The 26,860-nt window shown below is 31.5% G+C and overlaps 1 protein-coding gene across 1 annotated transcript; it reads left to right on the top strand.

Moving 5' to 3' along the window:
* Positions 1-23,871: 23,871 nt before the first annotated feature.
* Positions 23,872-26,460, top strand: LOC149178274 (uncharacterized). Its single transcript, XM_089423590.1, has 5 exons — positions 23,872-24,178; positions 24,451-24,565; positions 24,688-24,906; positions 25,015-25,301; positions 25,506-26,460. Exons 3-5 carry the CDS (start codon positions 24,708-24,710, stop codon positions 26,442-26,444), a joined length of 1,425 nt encoding a protein of 474 aa, XP_089279716.1. The 5' UTR covers positions 23,872-24,178; positions 24,451-24,565; positions 24,688-24,707; the 3' UTR covers positions 26,445-26,460.
* The last annotated feature ends 400 nt before the right edge of the window (positions 26,461-26,860 follow it).

Here is a 26,860-nt window from a genome sequence, read left to right as displayed (position 1 = left end):
TTTCTTCGTTGTGGTTATGTTGTCTGTTATGAGGATACCTTACCTTTCATATGTAATGAATTGAAGCTTAGTCCCAACTTTGTGGACATATTATATATCATGATGTAAATGGGATGCAATTTTGCAAATGAAAGTCAATAAAATTACCTGGCAAACCACACAGCAATAATACAGTTCTAGAACAGCCAAGGAATTTTGTGTTCCACGTAAGGGGAAGGGCTGACGAACAGAATTACCAAAAGCTTACACAAAGATTGATAACAACATCAGACCAGTGTGACGGTGTCTACGCAAGGTTGGCAGCAGAGATCATAAATGATATAACATGGAACCTAGGAGGCTAAGAGGATTACTAACTTGGATAGTAGACGTTGACTGCGCAACAGCCAATGAGCAGTGGTTTATATTTTTCCTTCTGGGCGCTGCCAATGAGTGATAAATTATTGCATTTTCCGTGTATTTCGTAATGAACAGTGATTGGTCAATTGCAGCGCCTTTCATATCTGGGCGGTGACCAGTGATTGATCAAATGCAGCATCTTTCCTGGGGTAGATTTCGTACTTCAAGAGTTCAGGTTGTTTGATCACCTAACGTCGCCGAAAATTCCGCAGAGAAGAAAAGGTAAATCAAATTATGGAAGATCATTGGCTGAAATTTCAATGAGGAGCCGGGTCGAGATTTCGAATTATAGTTGGTAAATTTGTTTCCCGAGTGTGGATGACTCAGAGATGCTGTCACACATGGACGGACGCTTACGCATAAGTGATTTAGGGGGCTCAAATGCAGATTTATGTTCATGGGTGCAGTTGTTGTGAACATGTGTAAAGATAGAGATGTACATATATGTGACTCTATGATTTGATGTGTTATGGCTCTCTGAAATCGAGGTTTACATGGCAGTTATCCTTACAAATTTGGTAATGTGCATTATTAGAGTCCAAAATCCCTCTTTCTACAGCTGAGCTGTGATTAAATTTCAGCTGATCCTCGTTTTTATGCTGAAAAGGGTATTTTTAATGTTATAATTATAATTCAGACAAGTAATTTTTATTTTTTTGGAAGTTTTAAAAATATTATTCTAAAATCTTAGATACAATTACAAAATCAAATTTTTATGAGATAATTCATATTGCAATTTATCTATCTAGAAGGTGCAAGAGCCTTGCATTTTATATTTATATTTATATTTTGATTATAGCCCATTCATACTTCACTATAAGAGTGATGTTCATGCTAAATCTGTTAGGAAAGATAAATGGTAGTTGATTTCAAGGTAGGAGGGTGTAATTTTATTTTAAATCCTAATAAAGTAATGAAAAAAATTTAGTGCAATAATCTACTAGATAAACATGACAATGTAACATGGTTCATATTTCATTATACGAGTGATGTTCATGTTAAATCTCTTTAGGAAATATAAATTGTAGTTGATCTCAAACTCTTTATAGGAGGGTGATAATTTTATTTAAATACTACAAAAGTAATAAACAAATCCTAGTGCAAGAATGCATTAGATATAAGCATTACAATTTAACATGGATTTAAATATGGGGTATTATTTAGGTGAAGATGTTTATGATTTGGAGGTTTTGAAGACCCATATAAAACAAAAGTAAATTTCTCATAAAGATCCCTATGTTTGTTATCTCTATTGATAATATGTGTTGTTCATTTAACATGAAAAGTTTATAAAGGAGTGTGATGTTATAGCATATAATTCAATACATAAGCTTGATAATAATAAAAATAATGTTACATTTTCCTTTAATGCAACTAAACTTCAAAAATGTTGTTAAAGCATTAATATTACAAAGAACACATACCTTTGTTATTCGACTTGGGTGAAGTAGGAGAACAAGAGTCATGGAGCATTCTCAAACTTTTTGCAATGTAACATCATATTAAAGTCAATGTTTTTGAAACATGAAGAAGAAAGTGAAAGAGTTTGATAAATACAGATGCAATGAATTGAGAAAACAAGAATAACCATCTTGGATAATAAAGTAGGTAGGATATGATGATGATATAAATTGAATGAATTACACTCATAAGTTTCATTTTTGTAATGTCAATTTTAGATTTAGATTTTGTGGTGTTCACAAGGCTCATTTTGTGCAAGGTCATATCAAAACTTAATCAAGAATATACGAGCTAGAAAATTCTACCAATAGTAATAGAGTTTTTATTCATAAACACATTAATTAAATAATTTTTATGAGGAATGGTTGTCTATGCCAATGCCTCAATTTTTCATAGCCCTAACATTCAAGGAGAAAATATTGCACAATAAAATAGATACATGAGTAAAGTTCCATGCCATATGAATCAAAACAGTGGTGACCAACAAAATTTAATGAAAATACTATATAATAACTCTTAAATGTTGAAGAGGTAAAGAGAATCTTCGAAATCAAGAAGATGTTACCTTTCTAAATAAAAGTCCATAACAATGTTTAGAAAACCAAGCAATTTATGCATATGGTATATTGATAAAGAAAAATCATTGACAATTTATAGTTAATTTTTGAGTATTTTTAAAGGGATGTTACATATCATATTAGAGAAAAGCAAGTTTCAACACTAAGGCATATGGCTTAACCATTATTTTTTTTAATTTTTTTTTTTTGCATAACAGAAGAGGAAAACACGGATAAAAGAGAGAAGTGATGGAAAAACCACATGGGGACACCCACATAGGTGGAGATAAAATATGGGTACATTTGGATGAGCAAGTGCAAGTACCCTCTGTGGAATTACTGAATATGGTGTGATATATGAAGAGATAGTTAGTAAATCTCCATGCAAGACATCTTCCTTCTTTCTATAGAATAGAACATTTGGTCAAAGTATACCACGAAGATTTCACGAATCAAGATAAATGTCATGTATGGTTAACTTTAAAAAGAGAGGAAGATAAAGGCAAACAGTTTTAAGAAAAGGTTAGTGCGAGAGAATCACTATACCTTAAACCCAAAATTAGTGAGATGCTATGAAAAGCTTAAGGAGGTGAATTTGAAGAAGAATCCTTGTATTTTTTTCCTAGTAGCAAGGAGTAGAGCTCAGAGGGAACTACTCAGAAGTGTAGTTCATGATTGGGAGGAACATGGAATCCTTTAATCTATTTTCATTGATTCTCTAGGTAATTATATATGACTACATGGAAACGAATTTACGATAAACACATTATTTTTTCAACTTATAGCTATGAGTGGACTTAAATTGGAAATATCAGTGTAACTCATGGAGTTTTCATAGGTGTAATTGATTAAGTGAATGGGTAATTTTTTCTAACCCTTTTGTCAATCAAACCATGTTTATATATGTGAATTTGGACTAATCTGTTGTGGGAAGCTGAATCCTCATGGATATAGGATATTGTGTAACCGTTGAAAAAGTAATATTAAGTGTGTTACATGGTAAAATTTTGGAAAAGAAACCTTGTCCATAGACCAACCCTGGAATCCACTATATAAGTGGACATGAAAAAAAACCTGGAAGTTGTAACAAATGTATAATAAATACCTAGGTGGTAGGGGAAGAAAAAACATGCATACAAATTGCATTGAAGAATTCCATATTATATTGTGATAAAATTTTGTCTTGGTAACTATACAAAGGATATAAATATTTATGTATATATATTTATGGCACACATATATATGGAAGAAAAGGAATGGTATTCCCATCTTATTGGAGGTTAGTTCATGGCCACACTTGGGTTTTAGTTTCTGAGGAATTTGTAGAGTTAAAAGTTTGCAATATTATTCTTTCTACCATGATCACTATAGGCACTCAAATGTTATACACCATTATAAATTCTTGATGTTGTCAACAACTTAAATTTTGTCCATCGACTACTTATGTCTTAGTTATTATCAGGGTATTTTAAAGGAAGGCATGTAGATCACCAAATTTTCCTTGTATGATTGTTCTTAAGGTTTACTAATACTCTTTCAGTGAAAATTTCAGTCATCATAAATGTTTGGTGTATATATATATATATATATATATATATATATATATATATATATATATATATATATATATATATATATACAAATTTATTTAAGGGTTTTACCCCTTTTATTATTTCAACATATTTCTACTATTACAAATATGTGATCGAACCCTGCAAGGATAGAAATTAATATTTATTTATTTCATTTGGGAAAAATCATAACTGTATAATTCATTTCCTTTTACATTATTGCATGATAATATATTTATAGCCATGGTTTTTACACCCTTGATATCTAGTTCTTTTGTATTTACCTTGGGTGCATGTAATGCAATTTCTTATGTTATTCGATACAATTTTCATGGGAATCGAGATATTTATAGATTTTTTATTCTCTTTATTTATCACGCATGTGTACTAGATATCTTTCACTACAATTTATGTATTGTATTGAGATCAACCCTACATAAACCTTGTAATCACTATTTTAATTTAGAAGACTCGATACTAGGCTAGAGGTCGATTGGTCGACTCCTCTCAATGGGAACAAACAAGGTTTCTCCTTAGGCTCTATTACTCATTTTACTCAATAATTCTTGTCCCTCGACCAACAAATGAGGTTCCTTTCCTTGTCACGACCTGCAACAACTAACATGGGAAGAAACATCCTACTCTCAATTTAGATGCATTACTTATTGTTTATAATAATTCTATTTTGATGCCCCACACACAAGCACACACACACACATATATGCCATAACTATTTATATCCATCATATAGTTACCAAGAAACAATTTTACCACAATAGAAAATGCCATTCTTTAATTCAAATTGTATGCATATTGTTTCCTCCCCTACAACCTGGGTATTTCTTCTACCTTTATCACATCATCTTGGTTTTCTATTCATGTCCAATTATAGAGTGGATGTAAATGTTGGTCCTTGGATAGTGGTTCTTTCCCAATAGTTTATAGAAAAACATACTTAATATTACCTATTCAACTCTTTCATAATACCTTCCATCCATGAGCTTTCATCTTCTTACAACATATTAGTCCAAATACACACACACACATATACAAATACTTTCATTCACAAAATTGTTGGCAAAAATCATCCTTTCACTTACTCAAATTCATTTAAGAAAACACCAAGAGTTACACATATATTTCCCACTTAAATCCACTCACAGCTCTTAACTACAGAAATAATGTATTTATCTCACATTCATTTCAATGTATTCATCTATAGTTATCAATAGTGATGGGGACGAGATTTTGGGGTGAACCAAAATCCCATTTCCCCAATAAAATCGTTCTTCAGGTCTGTGGGTTATGGGCCCATGAAGCCTAACAGAAACACTTCTCACCTTTTCTTTAGGCATTTATTTTTGAACCGTGGAAAAGCACCACCTCCTCTTGCAGTAGAAAACACATCCCAAAGGCCCAACAAATCTCCGCTGCCTGATCTCTGACTTTCATACAGAGAAGAACATGAACCACCTCCAATATTAGTCCTACCTTACAAATATCTATGGCCATGGCATCAGAGGTATCATCCTCCCTTAATAACTTCACTACGAGAATTTCATCTTCAATAGTCTTGCTCTCTATTTCAACAACCACACCTGTGATCATCTAAACAAAGGCTGCCATCCATGGCCTGATCAACATCATTTCCGCCTGCTTGAACTCGACGTTCCAGATACTCTGAATCACCACTCTGTTGAAGCACATTACCGGAAGACTCTTGCAAGTTCCTATGTTTAACAATCTCTGATTCTGGTTTAAAGAATAATCTGACTTCTTCTCCACACCATCGTCTTTTCTTCGAGAATTCTCCAACGTATCCTTGAAAAAACCACTTCTGTTGTACCCTTGGAACAACCACTTCTATCATAATGGAGTGAACACCGTTTAAGCACGCCAACCTTTGAAAATAGTTACTTCATATCGTCATTGGAGACTCCATAATCCAAATTGGAGACGTACAATTTTGTACTAGTCTCAAATCCAAGCTGCATGCGAAAGGCTTCCATGCTATCCTTAAACATATCATTCTGTCAAACATAACCCTTGGCTCGTCCGAAAGACTTAGAAATTATATATGGCGTAGATTTAACTGACAACCCTCCTCCTTTGCGCATGGGTCCTCCTCTGTTGCCACCACATTTATGAAGAACTGATTCACGTTGTTTAAGCGCGAAGGCCGCTAGGGCTTCAAGTCTAGCTACATCTCTTCTCTACATCATCGACTGACTTGACAAAAATGTCGTGGCTTCAAAAAATCTAAATTGTTGGCAAACAATTCAAACAACAAAAAAAAAGAAAATACACAAACATAAATTCTCAAAGACACATTTCCATTATTTACAAACTCGGTTACAATTTAAGGCATCTCAGCCTTCATCATGAATTCTTCAGCAGCTACATTGTATCCTCTTCCTTCCTGTCTCTCACACGCACAGGGTTTTTTCTCCTTGTTTCTTGATTCACTAATGAGTTCTTAATATCTTATTACACATGCATTCAGTTTTAACTGAATTTTTAGCTAAAATTAGTTTACTAACTGAATTTGGTTCATGGTTGGCCTGGTTGTCCACCTGTCTTCTTTCTCTAATTTTTTTCCACTAAGGTGTTTGGATGCCCCTGTATTAAAGAGAATCCCTGAAAATATATTAAAGGATTTCAATTTCCTCCCAAGCATAAATTATGCTTCTCAGTAGTTCCTCCCCGATCTCTACTCCTCCCTGCTAGGAAAACAACATTGGAATTCAACTTCAACGCTACCTTCTTAACCTCTTTGCAATGTCCCACTAATTTTTGGGTACATGTCTAGTCTTTCTCTCCCACTACCATTTTCTTAAAATTGAATACCTTTATATCCCTTAGTCCTCCTTTCAGAGATATACACCCATGACATTTATCTCTAGTTATGAAATCTTGGTGTCATTTTTCAGCAAATTGCTCCATTATATGGCAAAATGGATCATTTTCTTCTTTTATTCATGTCCCTTCCTGAACACAAATGATTCCACTGATTTTTGCGAGAATTAGAAATATAATCTCCATAATAACATTTAGTATATTTTCAAAAATAATAATAATAAAATAACAATTTTTTTTCCTTTTATTAATCAAAATAAATATTTATATTATCACATCATGTCACTTATCCACAGATTTAATATTGAAGCCTTAAAAATATTTTTATAATGAATATCACATAATTTTTTTATATTAATCTCTCTTTTATAATAATATTACCTTTTTACTATTGCTACTATAATAGTAACATCGTAATGGTCTATTATAGTTAGTATCAATCTTCATTTTTATTAATACCATATGTCGGTAACTATTAAAAAGAAATCATGTCATCCTTAAATTTATTTGTAGTGTTTTATAGATATGAATTACCATATTATCTATATTTATATTACTATTTATATTATTAATAATAACAATATTTTGATATTATATTAGGTTATAAATTTAATCATTATCTTATGAACCATATTATTATTACCTTTATTATTTTGGTAGTGTTACCTTCCTTATGTCTTAATGAATTCGTAAAATTATATAATTAAATATATAATTTGTGTCATTAGTTTAAACAATATTATTATCAACTTAATTATTTTGGTAGTGTTACTTTCTTTATATGTCTTAATGAATTCGTAAAAATATATAATTAAATATGGTTGATATATGTAATTTGTTTCATTAGTTTTAAAACATGGAGAATGACAATGACTGATCTATAAAAGTATTTTTATTTGTATGTATATGATCATTATGCTAGTGATAATTTTACATTTAGAGTTTCTGAACATAATCAAATTTTACTTATAAATTTATAAAAGAAAAAAGGTTTCATAAGGAACATGCATAAATTGCTTTTCCTCCATCACAACATACTTCAAATTGATCCATAAGGCCATATACTTATAAAACGAAAACGTATCCATGCCACATTTTCAAAATTTCAATGTTTTGAACCTTCAGTGAGGTTCATTTTATCTCTCTTTTGTATTTTGATTATTGGGTGTATTTTATAGTGATTTTTTTTTTTGGTATGTTACTGCATTCCTTTCAAATATCTCCTATATACATGCTTCCTTTATTGTATGTTTTCGTTTCTATGTGTTTTACATGGTTAATTTATTTTATGTCTTCTGTTCTCTTTGTTTTTTTTCCTTTATTTGACCTCTTCACCTCTTCATTTGTAAGGTATTTTCATGTACTTATAAATAGTTACATCTACATAATTGTATATAAATTTTGATCTAACTTATTTTCTTTTTTTCTAATTTTTGTCCTAAAAATGAATATGAATGAAGCTTTTAATATTTCATAATAAAAAAATTAGTTTTAGTTCTTCCTAAAATCATTAATAAATTATGTACAACTATAGAAGCTTAAATAACCAATATGTAATAGACTCTTTTGATGTGATACAGATAAGGTTCACATATATTGTTGAGAATGCACAATGAAATATTTGTTTTTAATTTATTATATGCTTCAAGAAATTTATTTAGTCTAACTAAAGAAGTAGTAGAATGTTTAGTCAACTATCTGGTCAATTGCTTAGTCAACCACTGAATTAACCATCTTAATCAATTTTAAATTACACTTTGCTACCTCTAGGATATTCAAATGCACGAATGTCTTGCATATCATGGTATTTCAATAATATCACATTAGTACAATGCCTTGGATATATAGAAGGTATAGACAGCTTTGTACAACCATCCTGTAAGGATAGCTTCTTGAAGCCCAAGTATAAGTCAAAGTTTCAAAATTTTAAATTTAGAAAGAAGCTTCATAAATATATTAACAAGTTGATAATCTATTATATAATAAACAAGATTCACAACCTTATCCTATATTAATTGTCTCAATTAATGCACATGCTACATCTTGTTATGTGAAAGAATATTCTTTACAACTTTTGTTGCACTTTGATTGTCAAAATATACCATATTTGATGTATCAAATAGATTGTTATGTCTTCCCATCTTATTTTGGATCCATAAACCCTATTTTCCAACATGAATTGCACCACAATAGTTTTCATTTCTAGTTGAATTAGAGACAACTACCTTTTTTTCATAAGAATATATTATGGGTCTAGAACCAAAATTAAACACATGAAAATGTATAATTTCTATCATTCCCTTATCTAACATCTATAATGTTACTATAATTAACTCACTAATTCCCTTTGTCCATCTAATAATTTATACCATGTTGGTAAATGTATTTAATATGACAAGAAATTATCTTCTAAATTCTATAGAAACCAAGAAACCACTCTAATAATAAAGTAATGTATGATTAATGAATTGTGAGTTATATATGTATGGTACACGCTTGAATTTAAAAGATATGATCTCTAACATATAGTCACTCCCAATTCTTAGGAGAATGTGTTTCCTCCTAAGAGATCATATGTGCAAATTTATAATGGAGTGAAGTATGTACACGTCCTAAAATTTGGGAGTCAAATAATTATGTAGAGGTTGTTCCATTCTACCAAAATCAAGAGGTTCTCATACACCAATTTGGATACCTTATTCTTGCCCTTCAAAATATATTATTATTATTATTATTATTATTATTATTATTATTATTTTGTAGCACATAATTTCTAGTATACCTTTCTTAACTTCTATAAAATATTCAAGACATATTTTGGTTTGTAAATAAATATATAATTAACCATTTGTAGCACTTGATGTCAGAACATTTCAATATATCAAGTTCAATCACCTAAAGTATATCTACAGATTATTTATTCAAATAAAGAATTTTGTTAAAATTACATGTAAAATTGACTAGATCATCCACACAAAATAAAATAATTAATTATTCACCATTTAAAAACAATACATACACAGACTGTTATGAAATCAGCTCACAAAAAGATAGAAAAGATTGATCAACGCCTTAGAAATAAGCCCCTTCGAGGGGGAAACCTCCTTTACATTACACAAATGAACAATTCTTAGATGATACAAATGAAAAGGCCTCCGTTCTATATATAGGAGTCTAAGGGGTCATAATATAATCAGAGCCGACATAACAATAACAATGAAGGGCACAATAATAACAATAGTGGGCTTCTATGGGGCACAATAATAACAATATGGGGACTACAAGGGCAAAACAATATAATAAGGGGGTTGTACTAATAACAATAAGGGGTTACACTACTAGTATAGGGACCTAACATGGCCCTCTCCTTCGAAAATTGTTGTCCTCAACGCTTAAGTGGTTGTTGATGCTTATGTATAAAATTATTGTCCTCCCATGTGGAATCTTCCGCAGGTAAGTTCTTCCACTTAATGAGATACTCTGAAATTGATCGATTTCGTAGCTGTCGAGTTCTTGTTTCTGTGATTCCTCTAGGTTCCAAAATGATTTTTCCTTCCTCATTAAGTTATGAAAATATTGTTTGGGCTGGGATCTTATGTAACTTCTGAATGAGTGGCCACACTTCTTCATCTTTCTTCCATTCATCCCTTGCTTTGTTTATCCAATCTTGGTGGATAATAGAAATAGCACAAAACAATGCTTCCACATCCCCATCCTTTCTTGAGAGTGCATCTGCAACAACATTTTGCTTCCCTTTTTTGTAGATGATTTCAAAGTCACAACCCAACATATTTGTTACCCATTTTTGCTGCTCATCTAAAGATAATCTTTGTTCTAAAAGGTATTTAAGACAATCATGATCTGTTTGTACCTTGAAGTGTCTTCCCATCAGGTAGGGTCATCATTTCTTAAGTGCATGTACTGTTGCCAACATTTCCTTCTCATAAATATCTTGCTTGAGATGTAGCTATAAAAATACCCAATCGCCTATACCAAAACTTCTTTCACTGCGATTTTGATCTGCCTATTGTCTCATTCGATTCTACACCAAAGTGGCGTTATCCTTTAAAAGTTGGAGAACTTGTTCTTGATGCTAAATGTGATCTTTCACTGCTTGAATCTTTTTCTTCTTGCTATGTCATTCTATCTGGAGAGTTTAAGGAGTCGTAATTTCTTCCAATGCATTACAAGATATGGTCGGATTCATTTCTTGATGTTCGATGTGATCTTTCACTTCTTGAACATTTTTCTTCTTGATATGTCCTTGTATCTTGATTGTTTGAGGACTGGTAATTCTGGCCAATGCATTACAAGTTATGGTTGGATTCATTTTTTCTTTCTCGATGTGATCTTTCACTTCTTGAACCCTTTTATTCTAGATATGTCCTTCTATCTTTAGAGTTTGAGGAGTGGTAATTCTTACCAATGGTTTATAAGATATGGTCAGATTCATTTCCTCCTTCCCTTGGGTTGGTTCCTAGTGTATATCCTCTTCTTTTGATGTTTCTTGATCCTTTTCGTCCTCCTCTTATCTATGTAAAATAATTTCTTCTCAGCACACTTATGACCTTTAGTGTATTTTCTATCACAATTGTAACAAAGCCATTTTTCTCTTTTTTCTTCCAACTATTGTGGTGTAAGCCTTGTAGGTTGTGGAAGGCTAGGAGAAAAAACACTCCCATAATTATATTCATGAGTGGTGGGATTACTTGTTTCCATAATTTCGCTTTCCACTTTTCTTTCCAACGTGAATGCCTTCTCCAATTAATCAGGTTCCCAAAGAAAAACCTCATGTTGAATGCTATCCTTTAAAGTCCCTATGGAAACATCAATCCTCTGCTTCTCTGGAATATCATTTTCCCTTATATTTAATTTTTGAAAGTCCTCAATGTGCTCTTCCATTGACCACTTTTGCTTGAGATTTATCAATTGGATAAAGAAGGTGTTTCTCTTTGTATCCTCATAATGTGCTATCATTTCCTCTATGAAAATTGACCATGTAACAAGTGGTTTACAAGAACAAAGCCCTTTATACCATAAAAATTGATCCAGTTCTAAATATGAATATCCAATACATACCTTTAGTAATAGTGGTACACCATGTAGATCAAAATATTGCTCCATCTGTAGTATCCAATGTACTAGATCTTTGCCATAAAAGTTCCTCATATCACCTTTTGTTGATTTCAGGAGCTTGATCTTGAAATGACTGTAACTCTGTAATTTCAGATCCCCTAGTTCTAAAATTGCTTCTTGTCATATCCCTCTGCATTCTCTTTCTAACCCTACAATTCTAATCAATATTGGATTCTGCAAGGAAGTTTTATGTCAAATCTCCCACAATGACCTAATTATAGACTAGTTCAGTAGAGCGAACTTGTATGAAGTTCCCTATGTAACTATTTCATCTTAGTATCTGAAACTGATATACATAAAACTACAAGAAGACCTCTTTCTGAAACTTCTTACGAAATTTCAATCTGATGCTCTCAGCAAAAGTTATGACGATTTTCCCTAGGTCACCTCTTTGGAATGTAATTCAGGAGTCTACAAAAACTCTAATTGCCTAAGATGATATCTCTGAAGATATAGTGAGACAAGCTCTAAATTTTGGACCCGAGGTTCAGAATGATTGTTTCCCAAATGGGTTTTTAGTTTAGCTTCTGAAACTTCGTAGCGAAAACGTTATAGAGAAAATTCCACGATGACATTTTTTAGATGAAATTCAGGAGCTTGCCAAAACACTAACTTCCTTAGATCATATTTCCGAAAATATAGTGAGACAAGATCTGAAATTCAGACCTGAGGTTGAGCGCGATTTCATCACAAATGTTTTTTTTTTTTACTCTTCTGAAACGTCGAAGAAAAAAAATTATAGCAAAATTATCACGATGACCTTTTTGGAGCAGTGAAACCCTAGAATCAAAAGCTCTGATACCAAATGTTATGAAACCATCTCATGAAAAGATAGAAAATATAGATCAACGCCTTAGAAATAAGCCTTTTCGAGGGGGAAACCTCCTTTACATTACACAAATGAACAATTCTTAGATGATACAAATGAAAAGACCTCTTTTCTATATATAGGAGTCTAAGGGGTCATAATATAATCAGAGCCGACATAACAATAATAATGTAAGGGCACAATAATAAAAATAGTGGGCTTCTATGGGGCACAATAATAACAATATGGGGACTACATGGGCAGAACAATATAATAAGGGACTTGTACTAATAATAATATGTGGTTACACTAGTACTATAAGGACCTAACATAGATACTTGACTTAAAATATATATTACTAAAAATAGAATCGATATTTTGAAACTATGTGTATTTCAACCCATACAATTAATTATTAAATTGACATACAAGACTATTATCCCTTCCAAAGATAAAGTATTTCTCAATATAAATCTCTTTAGTGATATCAACCTATAATAAATCAATTTTCACATCTATTTGATCCACATCATATCCATTGTAATAAACAAGTGAACTAAAATAACTAGTAGAAAATGCTGCTAACTTTACAACTATGCTGAATCGTTACGAGTATTTCATGAATTTCTTGTATGAAACTCCCTTAGCTATCAAAAGAGGATTGTGTACTTTAGCAACACCTTTAAATATATGTTAAGTCCTATACTTTATGACTCACCAAATTCCTTGCTTTTGATTGAGGAACTAAATATAATATTTATGTTAAGTCCTCTACTTTATAACTCAACAAATTCCTTGCTTTTGATTGAGGAACTAAATATATTATTTCAATTTTCATCAAAACGTGATACTCATCAAGCATACCATTCTCCCAAATAGGCTGACGATCTGAAACTATGAATATATCTATATCAAGTACCCCTAATAGTTTAACAACCATATGAACTCCACGAAATTGTTTTATAATTTCTATTTTGATTAAGTCATTTATATCTTTTTCATCAATTTTAACTTGTTCGATTATCTTAGTTTCCAATCGGGGATTTGGTGTAAGAAGATCATCAAAACTTATCGAATATGGTTTTTAAATTAGCGCACCATGACATAAGCATGAATCTTTGTATATAATTTCTTTATTCTATTATAAAAAATGTGCAGTGATGCTATGCATCCAAACGTTTTAATTATTTCCGATTGAAGGCATTTATTCTAGTTGATTTTTCAATTAGAATCACATCATCATATACAACTTTTTATGAGCATGAATCTTTGTATATAATTTCTTTATTCTATTATAAAAAATGTGCAGTGATGCTATGCATCCAAATGTTTTAATTATGTCTGATTGAAGGCATTTATTCTAGTTGATTTTTCAATCATAATCACATCATATACAACTTTTTATGGTTATAAACGTAACAAATAATGAATACGCGACTTCCATGAAAAGCATAATCGATAAACTTATAGCTTAATGAGAAGAACATGCTATTTCTACAAAAGTCTGACATTTTCTTTTAGCAACACCATATTTTTATGATGTGTAATATATGTATATATATCTTTTTATGATGTGTAATATATGTATATATATCTTTTCCCAGGTATACAATGATGTGATAAATAGTGCTAAAGTATTTTTATAGATATTCCATCCTAGTTGTTTTATATGAAATGTTTCATAGGTTTATAACATTACTTTTTCACTAATGGCCTAAATCTTAAATGTATTATTTTTTTTTCAAAAAAATATACTATGTGTAGTTATGAAAGTGATAAATGAATGCCAATACATGTATTTCACTAACTAGTAATTATTTTTGCTGGGAACATAAATAGTTATATGCAAATCCATCTTAATCTTTTCTCTATCTTTTCCTTTGTTTAATGGTACCTTGATGATACTTTCCATGGATGCATGTTTCACATAATCTATTAGTGGTAATTGCCTTACATATTTCACTAGCCATGTTGTATTTCACCATCAAACTTAATCTCCAAAAAATTAGAGGTCTATTTCATTCATGATAAATTCTACTCTAGCTTCCGGTATGACTTATGAGTATGATTTTCCTTTTATATTTCATCCAAAATTTATAAAATATATAGCTATACTTATGAAATGCCCCAATGACAACAAAAAAATGTTTTGGTGTATCTTTTAGAACAAATTGATCTAGTCAAAATTCTACCTTCATGTCAAGGTTTCTTATTTGGGGAATATAAAACAAATTTGCACATAAAATAAGTACATTGTACACATGAATGGTCACATTATTATAAAATTCAATATAGTTGCAACCAAAAAAATAAGTGAAAAATTATATGCTATAAACATTTCTTTATTTGTATCTTCACTCAATGATGAAGAGTAAGAAACATCTTTAATGATATGATGTGTGTAACTAGAGTTAATTATCACTTTACTGTCACAAATATGAGCATCAAATTTTTAGGAATGATAATAGAAAATATAAATATTAACCTTATGTTTTGAAGCTCAATCCTATAGGGTAATTAATCTTTTAAACATGTTTCCTTATAGCTTCTTCACTTTCTCCTCCATGCCCTTGGTTTTTGGCAAGTAATCCCTCTCTTTAAATCCTAATTTCATACTATGACAATAAATATTCTTCTCTTAACATTTTGTTTAATTCAATTATATTGTTTCTCCTAATTTCATTGCCTATTTCATTCTTTATGATTTTGCTGATTTTTCCCTTTAGCAAATGGTCTTGTTACTTGCATTCAAGTGTCCTTTATTAAACATTTTTTTGTATCATCTAATCAATAAACAAATGAAATAATTGAAGTAATAATACTTACCATTTTTTTATATCAGTCTAATTGATGTAAAATTTCCTATAGAACATATCATAAAATATACTCATGCACATTAGGATTAGTTCTTTAAGCTACCTATTTTTAAGTTAAGAAAGATTCTTCGGCGAAAATCACATGGAATATCATTTGTCGACGCGTTTCGAACCAACCAGTGTGGTTCATCGTCAGGACGATGAACCACACTGGTTGGTTCAAAACGCGTCGACAAATGATATTCCATGTGATTTTCATCGAAGAATCTTTCTCAACTTGATATGGATCACAGAAGCCTAAACTCTACTACCTATTTTTGTTTTGAAAACATTTTATCCGTTCACCTAATTGCAGTTAAGTTCATTCACATAGCTAAGACAATTTTCATTTCTTTGGAAACAAAGAGGATCAAGATAGATTAACTCTTTGTCATTTTTCTTAACCTAATATTAAATGCTTTTATCAAATGTATTTTTCAACTTCTTCCATAAATAATTTTTGAACTTGATCCTACTTCTTTGAAACTGAATCCTCCGAGAGATCCATGTAATTATGAATTGTACAAACTCATTCTTATTCTGACCAATGATAAATTTATGTTGGTCATCCTTTACATTTATGAATATAATCATTTACATTTGCACCATGTTTTTGGATACTTTATTCAATATGCTGTACATGGATTATGATAAACCCCTAGATGGTCCATGATGTATTTTCACATTAAATATGGATTACTAAGTGATTTCCTTATCTCAATTGAGTGCATTCATGTCATTCTGCATTGTTGTAACATTGTAAATCTTCAAACAATTTCGTAAGACTCTACATGATATCCACATGCATGATGTTACTTGATTAATAAATTCTCTACATAGGAAGGGGGCATTGAACCATAAATAACATTGGGTAGATTGGATGATTCAATGGAGGCATGAAGGATTAAACTTGTGACTTACGAACATCCTATTGAGAACATACCTTAAGTGGTTGGTTCAACCAAATGGGCTCTTCTTTTTGTAAAAAATATTTGGAAACTTCTTGTCATTGCCTCAAGTGCTTAAGTGAGAGTCAGATTACTAGTATTCTAAGATTTCCAATCAATCCATTAAGTCAAAGTACGACATAGGAAATATTTCAAACAGTGTGACAATGATAACAAGTTCTCCTCTTACCCACTAAATCCAGACCCGATTTAATTTAATTAATTGGAAGGATTTGGTCCCATCATAAACTACTTAAGTGGGTTCGATATCTTTAATAACTTGGCAACCCAATAGAAAGCAGTGTATATATATTTGATGTGCACCTCACATTTGCTACCAAAGTGGCTTAACTAGATTCATTTCTTGTTGAAACAAACCTTGGTGAAATTTCAGCCTAGATGGCCAAGGTAAGTGTCTTCTTTCTTTCTCATCATTTTTCCCAAAATAGTTGGATGTATGATGGATCATCTCTAACCACAAAAGTAACAAGTAACCCTATGAGACATATCTATATTTGAATATATGAACTATAGCATATTATAAATTGGTAGTTCAACCAATTGAACAAAACCATAGGATTGATTTTTGTGTGTACTATCACAAATAGGGAAATAAAATATAAGAAGAGATAATAGAATATTTTTTTCTATCTATAACACCCAAAATATGATCTACCTTCTCAAAAATTACAAAAAAATATATATTTGTAATTTTGATTTTCTTTACCTTAAAAATGTCATAATCCATTATAAAAAAATACAAATTTAAAATAAATAAATAAGTAAATAAAATTTATAGTTCAATTTTTCCATTAAATAGTTAATTTTCCTTTTTCCAAAACATGATATAGAAAATTTCATTATTTCTCAAAAAATGAAGTTTTGGAGAATTTCCTTATTTCTCAAAAATTAATTCAAGCAAATTTTATTGGATCAAATTGCGTAATATTATATGTCATCCAAATATTTTTAAAATCTAAAATCCTATGAAATGCAATTATTTTTACAAGAATATTATTAAATATTTTATATTAATATGTTGAAAATTATTAAAATTTAACGAACTTTATTAACGTATTATATAATTATAAATCCTTAAAATTTCATTAACCTTATTTTAACATATTCTTATATTAGGAATATTTTAAAACAGGGTTAGAATATATTTTTAAATATTTACTACTTTATTTTGACATATTCTTATGTTTAGGAATTTTTAAAACACGACTAAAATCATTTTTGTTAACTAAACGAGGAGATATATTCTTTTCTATATATATTTCCTTATCTCTCCCAATTTGATTTATTGGGTGATATCTAACTGATAATAGAATCATGTTATCACAAATTTCTTACTAAATTCTTAATGAACTTGTATTATACCAAATTCCTTTTGCTTTAATTTCACTTTTTTAAATTGTTTCACTTTCCAATGAATAATCTTGAGATATAATTACTTTCGTCCCGTAATAACATGTTCCCTTTCATATATCTACTTTTGATATAAAAATATTTATGTTTTAGTTGTAGTATCCCATACTACGGAACTATAAATTCCTAACTTCCCATCGAAGATAACCGGTGAAATATAGAAATAAAGTTCGACTAAACTATGATCATCGTTTCCGTTCTATAATAAAGAAGAAAATTCAAAAGCAGTCGAAAAATGATGCAAAGTCTTACTTAACCATGACATCAATTCTATCACGCAAATTTAGATGGGAACGTGTAAATGTTTCACGTTCGAATGATTTTATACTCCACAGTACAAATGGAGGGCGTAGGTTGAGGTGATAATATTTATTTATTTATTTTAAACTATTTGAGAATATTATTTTTACATTTATAGATGTGTTTACTTGTTACATTTCAAACTTTTTTATTATAAATATTAGGTATATTTTTAATTAATTTATTTATTTTTAACTATTTGAGAATATTATTTTTACATTTATAGATGTGTTTACTTGTTACATTTCAAACTTTTTTATTATAAATATTAGGTATATTTTTAATGATTATTATTTTATAAAAGTTATATTTATTTAATTATTTATATTTTATAAATAAGATAATGTGATTTTATTATTATTAAATTTTTAAAGTATATTTAAGATTTAATATAAAAATTTCTATGTTAGGAGATTTATTTATTTTGAAATAAGGTTTTTGGAATTTAAGTTTAATTATCAATAATTATTAGGTAGATAGTAAGGATTTAATTTTTATAGAGTATTCTAAAATATTCTTAGTACTATACACAAATCAAACATTAAGATTTATTTTCAAAGTAGTTATGTCTTTTTACCCTTATTAATTTAATTAATTAATTAAAAAATTTGTGATATAAACAAGTGCCTTATGAAAAGAGTTATGGTTTTTCTGCATCTAGTATTGACAAGCTATCATATTGGCCTATGGTATTGTAACAAAGCCTTTTTGCAAATTAACAATCTCTACCCTAAAGTCGGGGTGAATCTCCATGGTTTCGCTGGAAGTTGTCACTAAATCTATTAGGCTATTTGCATTCTATAAATGAAGATTTATGACTTTTTTCCTTTTTTTACCATGGTGTATGGATAACTCCTTCCAGTATTCTAGGATAGACCCAAGATCAAACCTAGTGGTTTGCGCTATAACACCAAGAGTATATCCAATAACCCTAGTAGTTTCCACTATAACATCAATAGTTTATCCAATAACTAGTAAGCTAGATATACTAGAAGTTTATGATTTAGCAAGAGCTAAGGTTGTAAGAGGGTTTGGGAGCTAGCTCCTGGAGCTGGATTTGAAATAAAGTGGTGGGGATAACATCACATTGTAATAACCACTAATTTTCCCCTTCAGGAAAAAATTGTTATTGTTTGCATTACTAAAATATTTACTAGCCACATAAGTGCCTTCCAACCCTAAGATTGGAATTATTGTCAATCATATTGTCATAGTTCTCCTTTTTTCTTGCATCATTGTCTAAATGTATCAACCTTCATCAACTCTTTAGCGTATTTCATTGGCCTAGTTTATGAAATTGTAATTACCAAATAGACTTGTCTATTTGACAATAAGGCTTCCTTGTTTTATGAATTTAAAAATTACATGGATGAGTTAGATTTAATAAAGAGAGAATATTCTTCCTATTCTTCCTATTCTTCACACCTATAAAATAAGGCTAAGCTTTAATCCTAATTTAGGTAATTAATAATTTATTATGTTATTATTTATTTCAATAAAAATACACATGAGTTTCACAGAAATTGTAATAATGAAGTAGGATTAAAGAAAATGAGGTTAAACCAGCTTAGATCTATCTAACGTTAGACCTATCATGTGCTGAGAGAGATCAAATTCCTCAAGGTGAAAACCTTCTTTTCGGAGTGTAGAACTTGAGGAAAGGTTTGCACCTTGAGGGATTTGATCCCTCTAGGCGTATGATAGATCCGGTGTTAAATGAGTCTAAGCTGGTTGTCGTTGAGGGAAACAATGTGACATATTTAGATCATCATTATTATGTATATGTTTGAGATTAACTTCAAAATTCAAATTATGTTATCTTTGCTTGGCATGACCATATCATTCTCTTCTTTAATTTAATTTATGTTGCTTTACTTGAATGGTTTGTACATCTGTTTTTGGATTACATGTTTGGATTTGGATGATATTGTTTGTGAATGTTACAATTGTTGTGTTATATTTTTATATGTTTATGTAATTTTCTATTAATAACTAGTTGGTGATGAAGAAGAGAGAGAATCTTTTCAAATGAGGATTTAAAATACAAATATATTTCATTTAATTTTAGGTATCACAACTTTTAATAAATAATTAATTCTTAATAGTGTCCCTCTAGGTATTACTAAATATATCTTGAAAAATATTTTTTCTAATAATCTATAGCCTCAAGATTAACATCTAATGAAAGAAATAAAATAGGATTACAAAACAACATGTACTCTGAAATCAATTCATCTAATTCAAGAAAAGAAATGAGATTAGAGATCAACATCTACACTTAAATCAATGCATCTAGTGTAGGAAATCAAGTAGGATTAGAAATACCCATCTACACTGAAATCAATGCATCTAGTGCAAGTGATGAAATAGGATTAGAAATCAAAATCTAAATTGAAATCAATACATCTAGGGCAATCAATCAAATTTAATTAGAAATCAACATCTACACTGAAATTAATGCATCTAATGCAAACAATCAAATAATATTAGAAATCACCATCTACACTTAAATAAATGCATCTAGTGCAAGAAATCCTCTTCCCTCTCTCCTCCCTCCATCTAATCTTGAAAAATATTTTTAATAATTTATAGCCTTAAGATTAACAACATCTAATCCATCTAATGCAAGCAATCAAATAACCCTAGAAATCAGCATCTACACAAAAAACCATAAATCTAATGCAAGCAATCAAATATAATTACAAATCAACATCTATGTTCAAATCAATGCATTTAGTGCAAGAAATCAAATAGGATTAGAGGAAACGATCTATACTAAAATCAATGCATCTAAAGCAACCAATCAAATAGTATTAGAAATCAACATCTACACTGAAAATTAATGCATCTAGTGCAAGAAAACAAATATGATTAGAAATCATCATCTACACTGAAATCAATGCATCTATTTCAAGCAATCAAATAGGATTAGAAATCATCATCTATACTAAAATTAATGCATCTAGCACGAAAAAAATATCTTTCCTCTCTCCCCACTCCATATATATCTACATCTCCCCCCATATCTCCTTCTTTTTCTCTATCTCACCGCCCCAAACACACACGCTCTCTCTCTTTAGACACATCTATCTTCCCCTCCCTCTCTCCCTCTCTCTATCTCCCTCTACCTCTCCTTTGTCTCTCTATACCACCCCCAAGAGATACACACTCTTTCTCCATATCTATCAATCTGTCCCTCCCTCTCCCTCTCTCTTCCCCTTCTCTCCCTCTCTCCCCCTTCTATCTCTCTTCCCTCTTGCTCTCATCTCTCCCTCTCTCCACCTCCCTTATCAGTACCTCTCCCACTCTCTCCACCTGTCTCTCTCTATGTCTTTCTTCTTACCCCCCTCTCGCCCTCCCTCCCTTTCTCCTTCTCTCTCTCTCACGTCCTCTCTCTTGTCCTTCCTCTCTCTCCCTCTCTCTCCCACCTCACTATGTCTCCCCCCCCCTCTCTCTCTCTCCAACATAGTCACCATCTCCCTGCCTCTCTGCTGTTCTCCCCCCTTCTTTCCATCTCTCCTTCTTTGTATTTCTAACTCGTCCCAAGACATACCCACTCTCTCTCCATCTCTCCCTTGTCACTCCATCTCTCTCTCTCTCCACTTTTCTCTCTCTATGTATTTCTTCTTCGCGCTCTCTCTCCCCCACCAACTCCACTCTTTGTCCCTCTGTCTCAAGTCCTCTCTTTGGTTCTTCCCCTATCTTCATTTCTCTCCTACCTCCTTCTCTCTCCCCCCATATCTCTCTCTCTGTCTCTTTGTCCTCCAACCTTTCCACTATCTGCCTTCTTCTCTTCTCCTCTCTCCCCCCTCCATCTTTGTGTATCCATGTGTGTCTCTTACCCTTCTCTCCCTGTTTCACTCTTCTCTTTCTGTCTCTCTTCATTACTCCTCTCCCCTCTCTTTTGTTCTATCTCCATCTCTCCCTTGTCACTCTGTGTATCTCTCCACCTGTATCCCTCCATGTCTTTGTTCTTCCCTCCATATATATATATACAGTTAATTATATACCATGATATATTAATTTATACTGTAATATAACAAAATGAATCTTTTTTACATAGCATGATAGAAAAATTTATAATAAAACTACATAAAATTAATATATATGGGTTTTCTTTTTAAAATTCATTTTACAAATATTTAATTAAAAGAAGTATTAAAATATTTTGAGATTCTTTGTGCTTGAATTAAGTTTTTTTTTCTTTTGATTTAAGAAATGGTTTGGCTTGAGTAAAGAGTAAAGATGTTTAAAATTTTATGTCATTTGGAACTTTAATGTGGTAAACAAATTTGTTAAAAGTAAATTTATGATCCATTCAAATTCACTTATATGGTAAAAGAGCTATTAAACACATTAGCTAATTAAGATTCAAGTGAATGTTTTGGCCGACATTAACAAAAATTATTTTTATTATTTTTTGAGGACATCACATACTTACACATAGGAGCACACTGGATGTAGAACAAGTAAGCCTAAAATGGAATATCCATTCTCATAAAATAAATAGAATTAGAGAAAATAAGATTAAAGTGAGAATTAACCATTCATATTATATATATATACACACACACTTAATTGTAAGAAGATATAATTTAACTTTAATAAGATTGTCTATCTAAATTAATTAACCATTTAACTTATATAACTATATTAACATTTGATATTTAAAGCCATTTCAAATATAAATAAAAACTCAAAATTTTTAAGAAAAAAAAAAATTCTGAAAATTTATATATTTTATCTCTCATAATAATAAAATCTAATTATTTTTAGTGAGCCTTTTTGAAAGCCTATGATTTTTCCTATCCAAAAATTAGCACTAAAAAACCTTTTTTTAATTAATGATTTCTAATGGAAAATGAAAACATAACCAGAAATATTAGAACAAAAATCGCTTCAAACAGTTTTAATTGTGTCCGGTAAGCATAAACGTATTGGACAACTTTAAAAATTCCGATTGAATAAAGAAGATTTGTACAGGGTAGGCTTGATTAAAAAGTTGTGATGTGAACAATTCGATGATATGTCTCGTGATTTAAAAGATCTCAAACCACAACACGCTACAATGACACGTAGAAAAGAAAAATATTGACACGTAGAGAAGAAAAGTAACGTACTGAATCAAAATCTCTGTAAACATCCTTCGCACGTGATTTTGTCAAATATATCGGAGATTGTCGGTGTTATTTGTCATTTTGTGTCCGATTCCTCTTGACTAATATTAATTTATTGATTCCCAAAGTAAATTATAACGCACTAAAACACTCGGAAGGTTCCAAGGAAGTCTAATCTCGTGCAAATTACTCGAGTAAAGGGTCATTGGGAAGGTGAAAGAGATTTTCTCATGCAATGCAAGGAGGAAGAGTGGTTAAACAAAATTACCAAAAGCTTGGACAAAGTCAACGTGTTTGGATGGAACGTTAATTAAATAATATATTAGAGCACGAGGTAAATTCAATCTGTTTGGTGACACTGAACAAGGTGGCCAATGTTTTGCTAATTGCTGCATATTCCATGGTGGAGCTTTCATACATAAAAAAGCATAGGTGTTTCATTACCTAGAGCTCTAATACAAACATAGATTCGTAAATGAGATGAGAGGAAAAAACACGAACCATTATAAAAGGTAGAAGGGCAATTGTTTGGATGGGTCGAGATTTCAGATTATAGTCCGTGAAAATTTTAATTTTCTGATGGCTAAATGACCTCAAACACCTGGTGATGTAGGCATACAGGCTTATATATCAAGTGCAGTAAAACGAGCAGGAACTGTAATTCCCATTTATGTTTGCTTTGATGGCCGCACTTTTGTTCATTCATGCATTCAATGGATGAAGCGATAACAAACATAGGGGTACCTGACTATAATATAATCATGTTTATTTACATTGCAGATATTCACAATAGATATTTCCAATAAATACTAATGTGTTTTCTTATATCGGATTAGGATTGCATATTTTTGAAATATAATATACATTAATCTGTTTTTCATATCAGATCCACAAATTCTAGAAATATTTCAGAATATGACAGACTTTGATATATTTTTAGCGTCAGGTTGGCGTTCAATTTGTGAAGAAATGTCTCACCTCGAGATTTATTCTGATTGTTATCATTACATAGGTTTATTACACTCAAGGCTCTCGGAGGGCAGAATCGCAGAGGCCGTCATTAACAGAGTTCGGTACTCGCTTTCAGTGGATCAAATTAGCTATAACACAACTGTTTCTGTGGTGAGGTAAGGAGGTTTCGTCTTATATGTTTTGTGATCAGATTCGGAGCAAGACTATGTATTCCTGAAAGCTGCTCCAGGTGAGATTTGGAAAAGAAAAAAAACTATTTCAGTTGTGGATGGTTCAGGGGAGCATATTTGATTCGGAATGGAGTCGACATTAAATCCAATCATTAGCGCGTACGAGGCCGAGGTGCACAGAGAGCTGCCTCCGGGGTTTAGATTTCATCCCACGGATGAGGAACTCGTCTCTTACTATCTCACCAAAAAGATAATGGACAGCACCATCTCTGGCCTTGCAATTGGAGAGGCTGACCTAAACAAGTGTGAGCCTTGGGATCTCCCAGGTATATATCGCTATTACAGGATATTACATTATTAATTATTGCATCATAGGATCTGGTATCCATATTGTAGGTATTGTGATATAACAATTGGAGATGACATGTGTGCAGCGAAAGCTAAAATGGGGGAAAAGGAATGGTACGTCTTTTGCCTTCGTGACCGAAAATATCCGAGAGGAGTCCGGACCGACAGAGCCACAGAGGCTGGATACTGGAAAAGCACTGGAAACGATAGAGGGGTTTTCAATTCACTATCATCTGCACTGGTTGGAAAGAAGAAAACGCTGGTATTTTACAAAGGCAGAGCTCCCAAAGGAGAGAAAACCAACTGGGTAATGCACGAGTATCGTCTCGAGGGCAAATTCTCGTATGACAACCTGCCAAAACATTGCAACCTGGTCGGTTAATACAATTCATACTATACATTCAGTAATAGCGTATAAATTCATCTACCTCTAAGTTTTTTATTGAGTAGTTTTTGTAATTTTATGAATTACGGATCTGTCCTACCAGGGCTATAAAACATCTCTGAGTGCAATAAAGGAGATAACGGAACCCAAACCCTAACATACCTGAGGTGTATGTTGTTGGATATGTTGCAGGATGATTGGGTGGTGTGCAGGATTTTTGAGAAGAGTGCACAAGGGAGGAAGAGTTCCATAGGGCTGATAAGTAGAAACGAATCTTTTGAATTACCTCGTTCCCCATCGTTGCCCTCACTCTTGAAATCCCCTTGCAGCGAAACTAGAGCGAATGATCGGGAAACAAGATCCTCTGAAAGCGACTCGGGTACTTCGGCAACGGTTCAGGATATGTCCTGCTTCTCCACACCGATGGAACCTATGGCCAATTTGACAGGAAACTGTCTACACCAGTTTCAATGTGGCAGCAGCTCCTGCTATCCAGATAATTCTGATCATCTATCAGAAATGACTAGACTCATCAGTCATTCTTCAAATATGAACAATAATATGAATGATCTCAGCATTTATATGAATATAATGCCTACCACTGCACCTTTCTCAACATCCAATATGCGGCACGATCAGATTAGTGCAATACCTAACAAACAGACGGGGATTCAGCAGCAGCGAGGTTTTCCAGCTCCTATTTCATGCAATCAACCTATGCCACTACCATCTAATCCTTCAAAACCGGAATTTGCAACATATCCATATTTTTCTACTTTGCATCCTTCATATGCAGTTTCAAAGGCCCTCGTCAGCCAATCTGTATTAGGGGCAACAGAGCCATCCTCAATCTCTTTTGCAAATCAGTCTACAGGACCTAATAACGATATCAATAGTATGGAAGTAAATAATTCTCACAACAGCCTTCAGTGGGCTAGCGATGATCTCTCAGAAAAGGCATTCGATCATCACGTCCTCGGCAGTTTTCAAGTGGGCGATTCGAGTACAGACATGAAAGCGGAAATGAGGTTTTCTGTTTGTAGTCTACTGGTCGATCGACCAGTTGATCAACCACATTTTTCTCTAGCTCCTAATGTTGACATTTCTTCTCTCTGTAATAAGGACGACTAGAAAATGCTATTGGGGGCTAAAGGTTTGCTCAAAAAACAAAATGTGAAACTGATATAAATTATTAATCAAATTTTGTTATTTTTTAATAAAAAGTTATTGTTTATCTCTATTCAGAAATGTCTATTAATTAATAATATTTTTTTATAAATTTCCGTATCTTAATGTTTTTCGCTAATTTGTTAAAAGAGTGTATAAGTTAATTATCAATAAATTGATTCTAATATCAAATCTGCAGGTGATGAAATCGAATCCCTCTCACTATCTTGGGTTAAGTATACATGGAGTCCTTTGTTATCATTTAAGTCAGATATCATTCAGTAATAGAGTTGTTTTAATGTTGACAAAAATCATATTTAAAGATAGAATTTTTAAATTAATTTTTATATCACTTTTTTATTTCATATATATATATATAT

Source organism: Pinus tabuliformis, chromosome 4_1 (assembly GCF_031772625.1).
Source record: "Pinus tabuliformis cultivar Carrire ecotype Pingquan chromosome 4_1, CPIR1, whole genome shotgun sequence".
NCBI lineage: Eukaryota > Viridiplantae > Streptophyta > Pinopsida > Pinales > Pinaceae > Pinus > Pinus tabuliformis.
The sequence above is the reverse complement of the archived record's forward strand: the minus strand, read 5'-3'. Positions and strand labels throughout refer to the sequence as shown.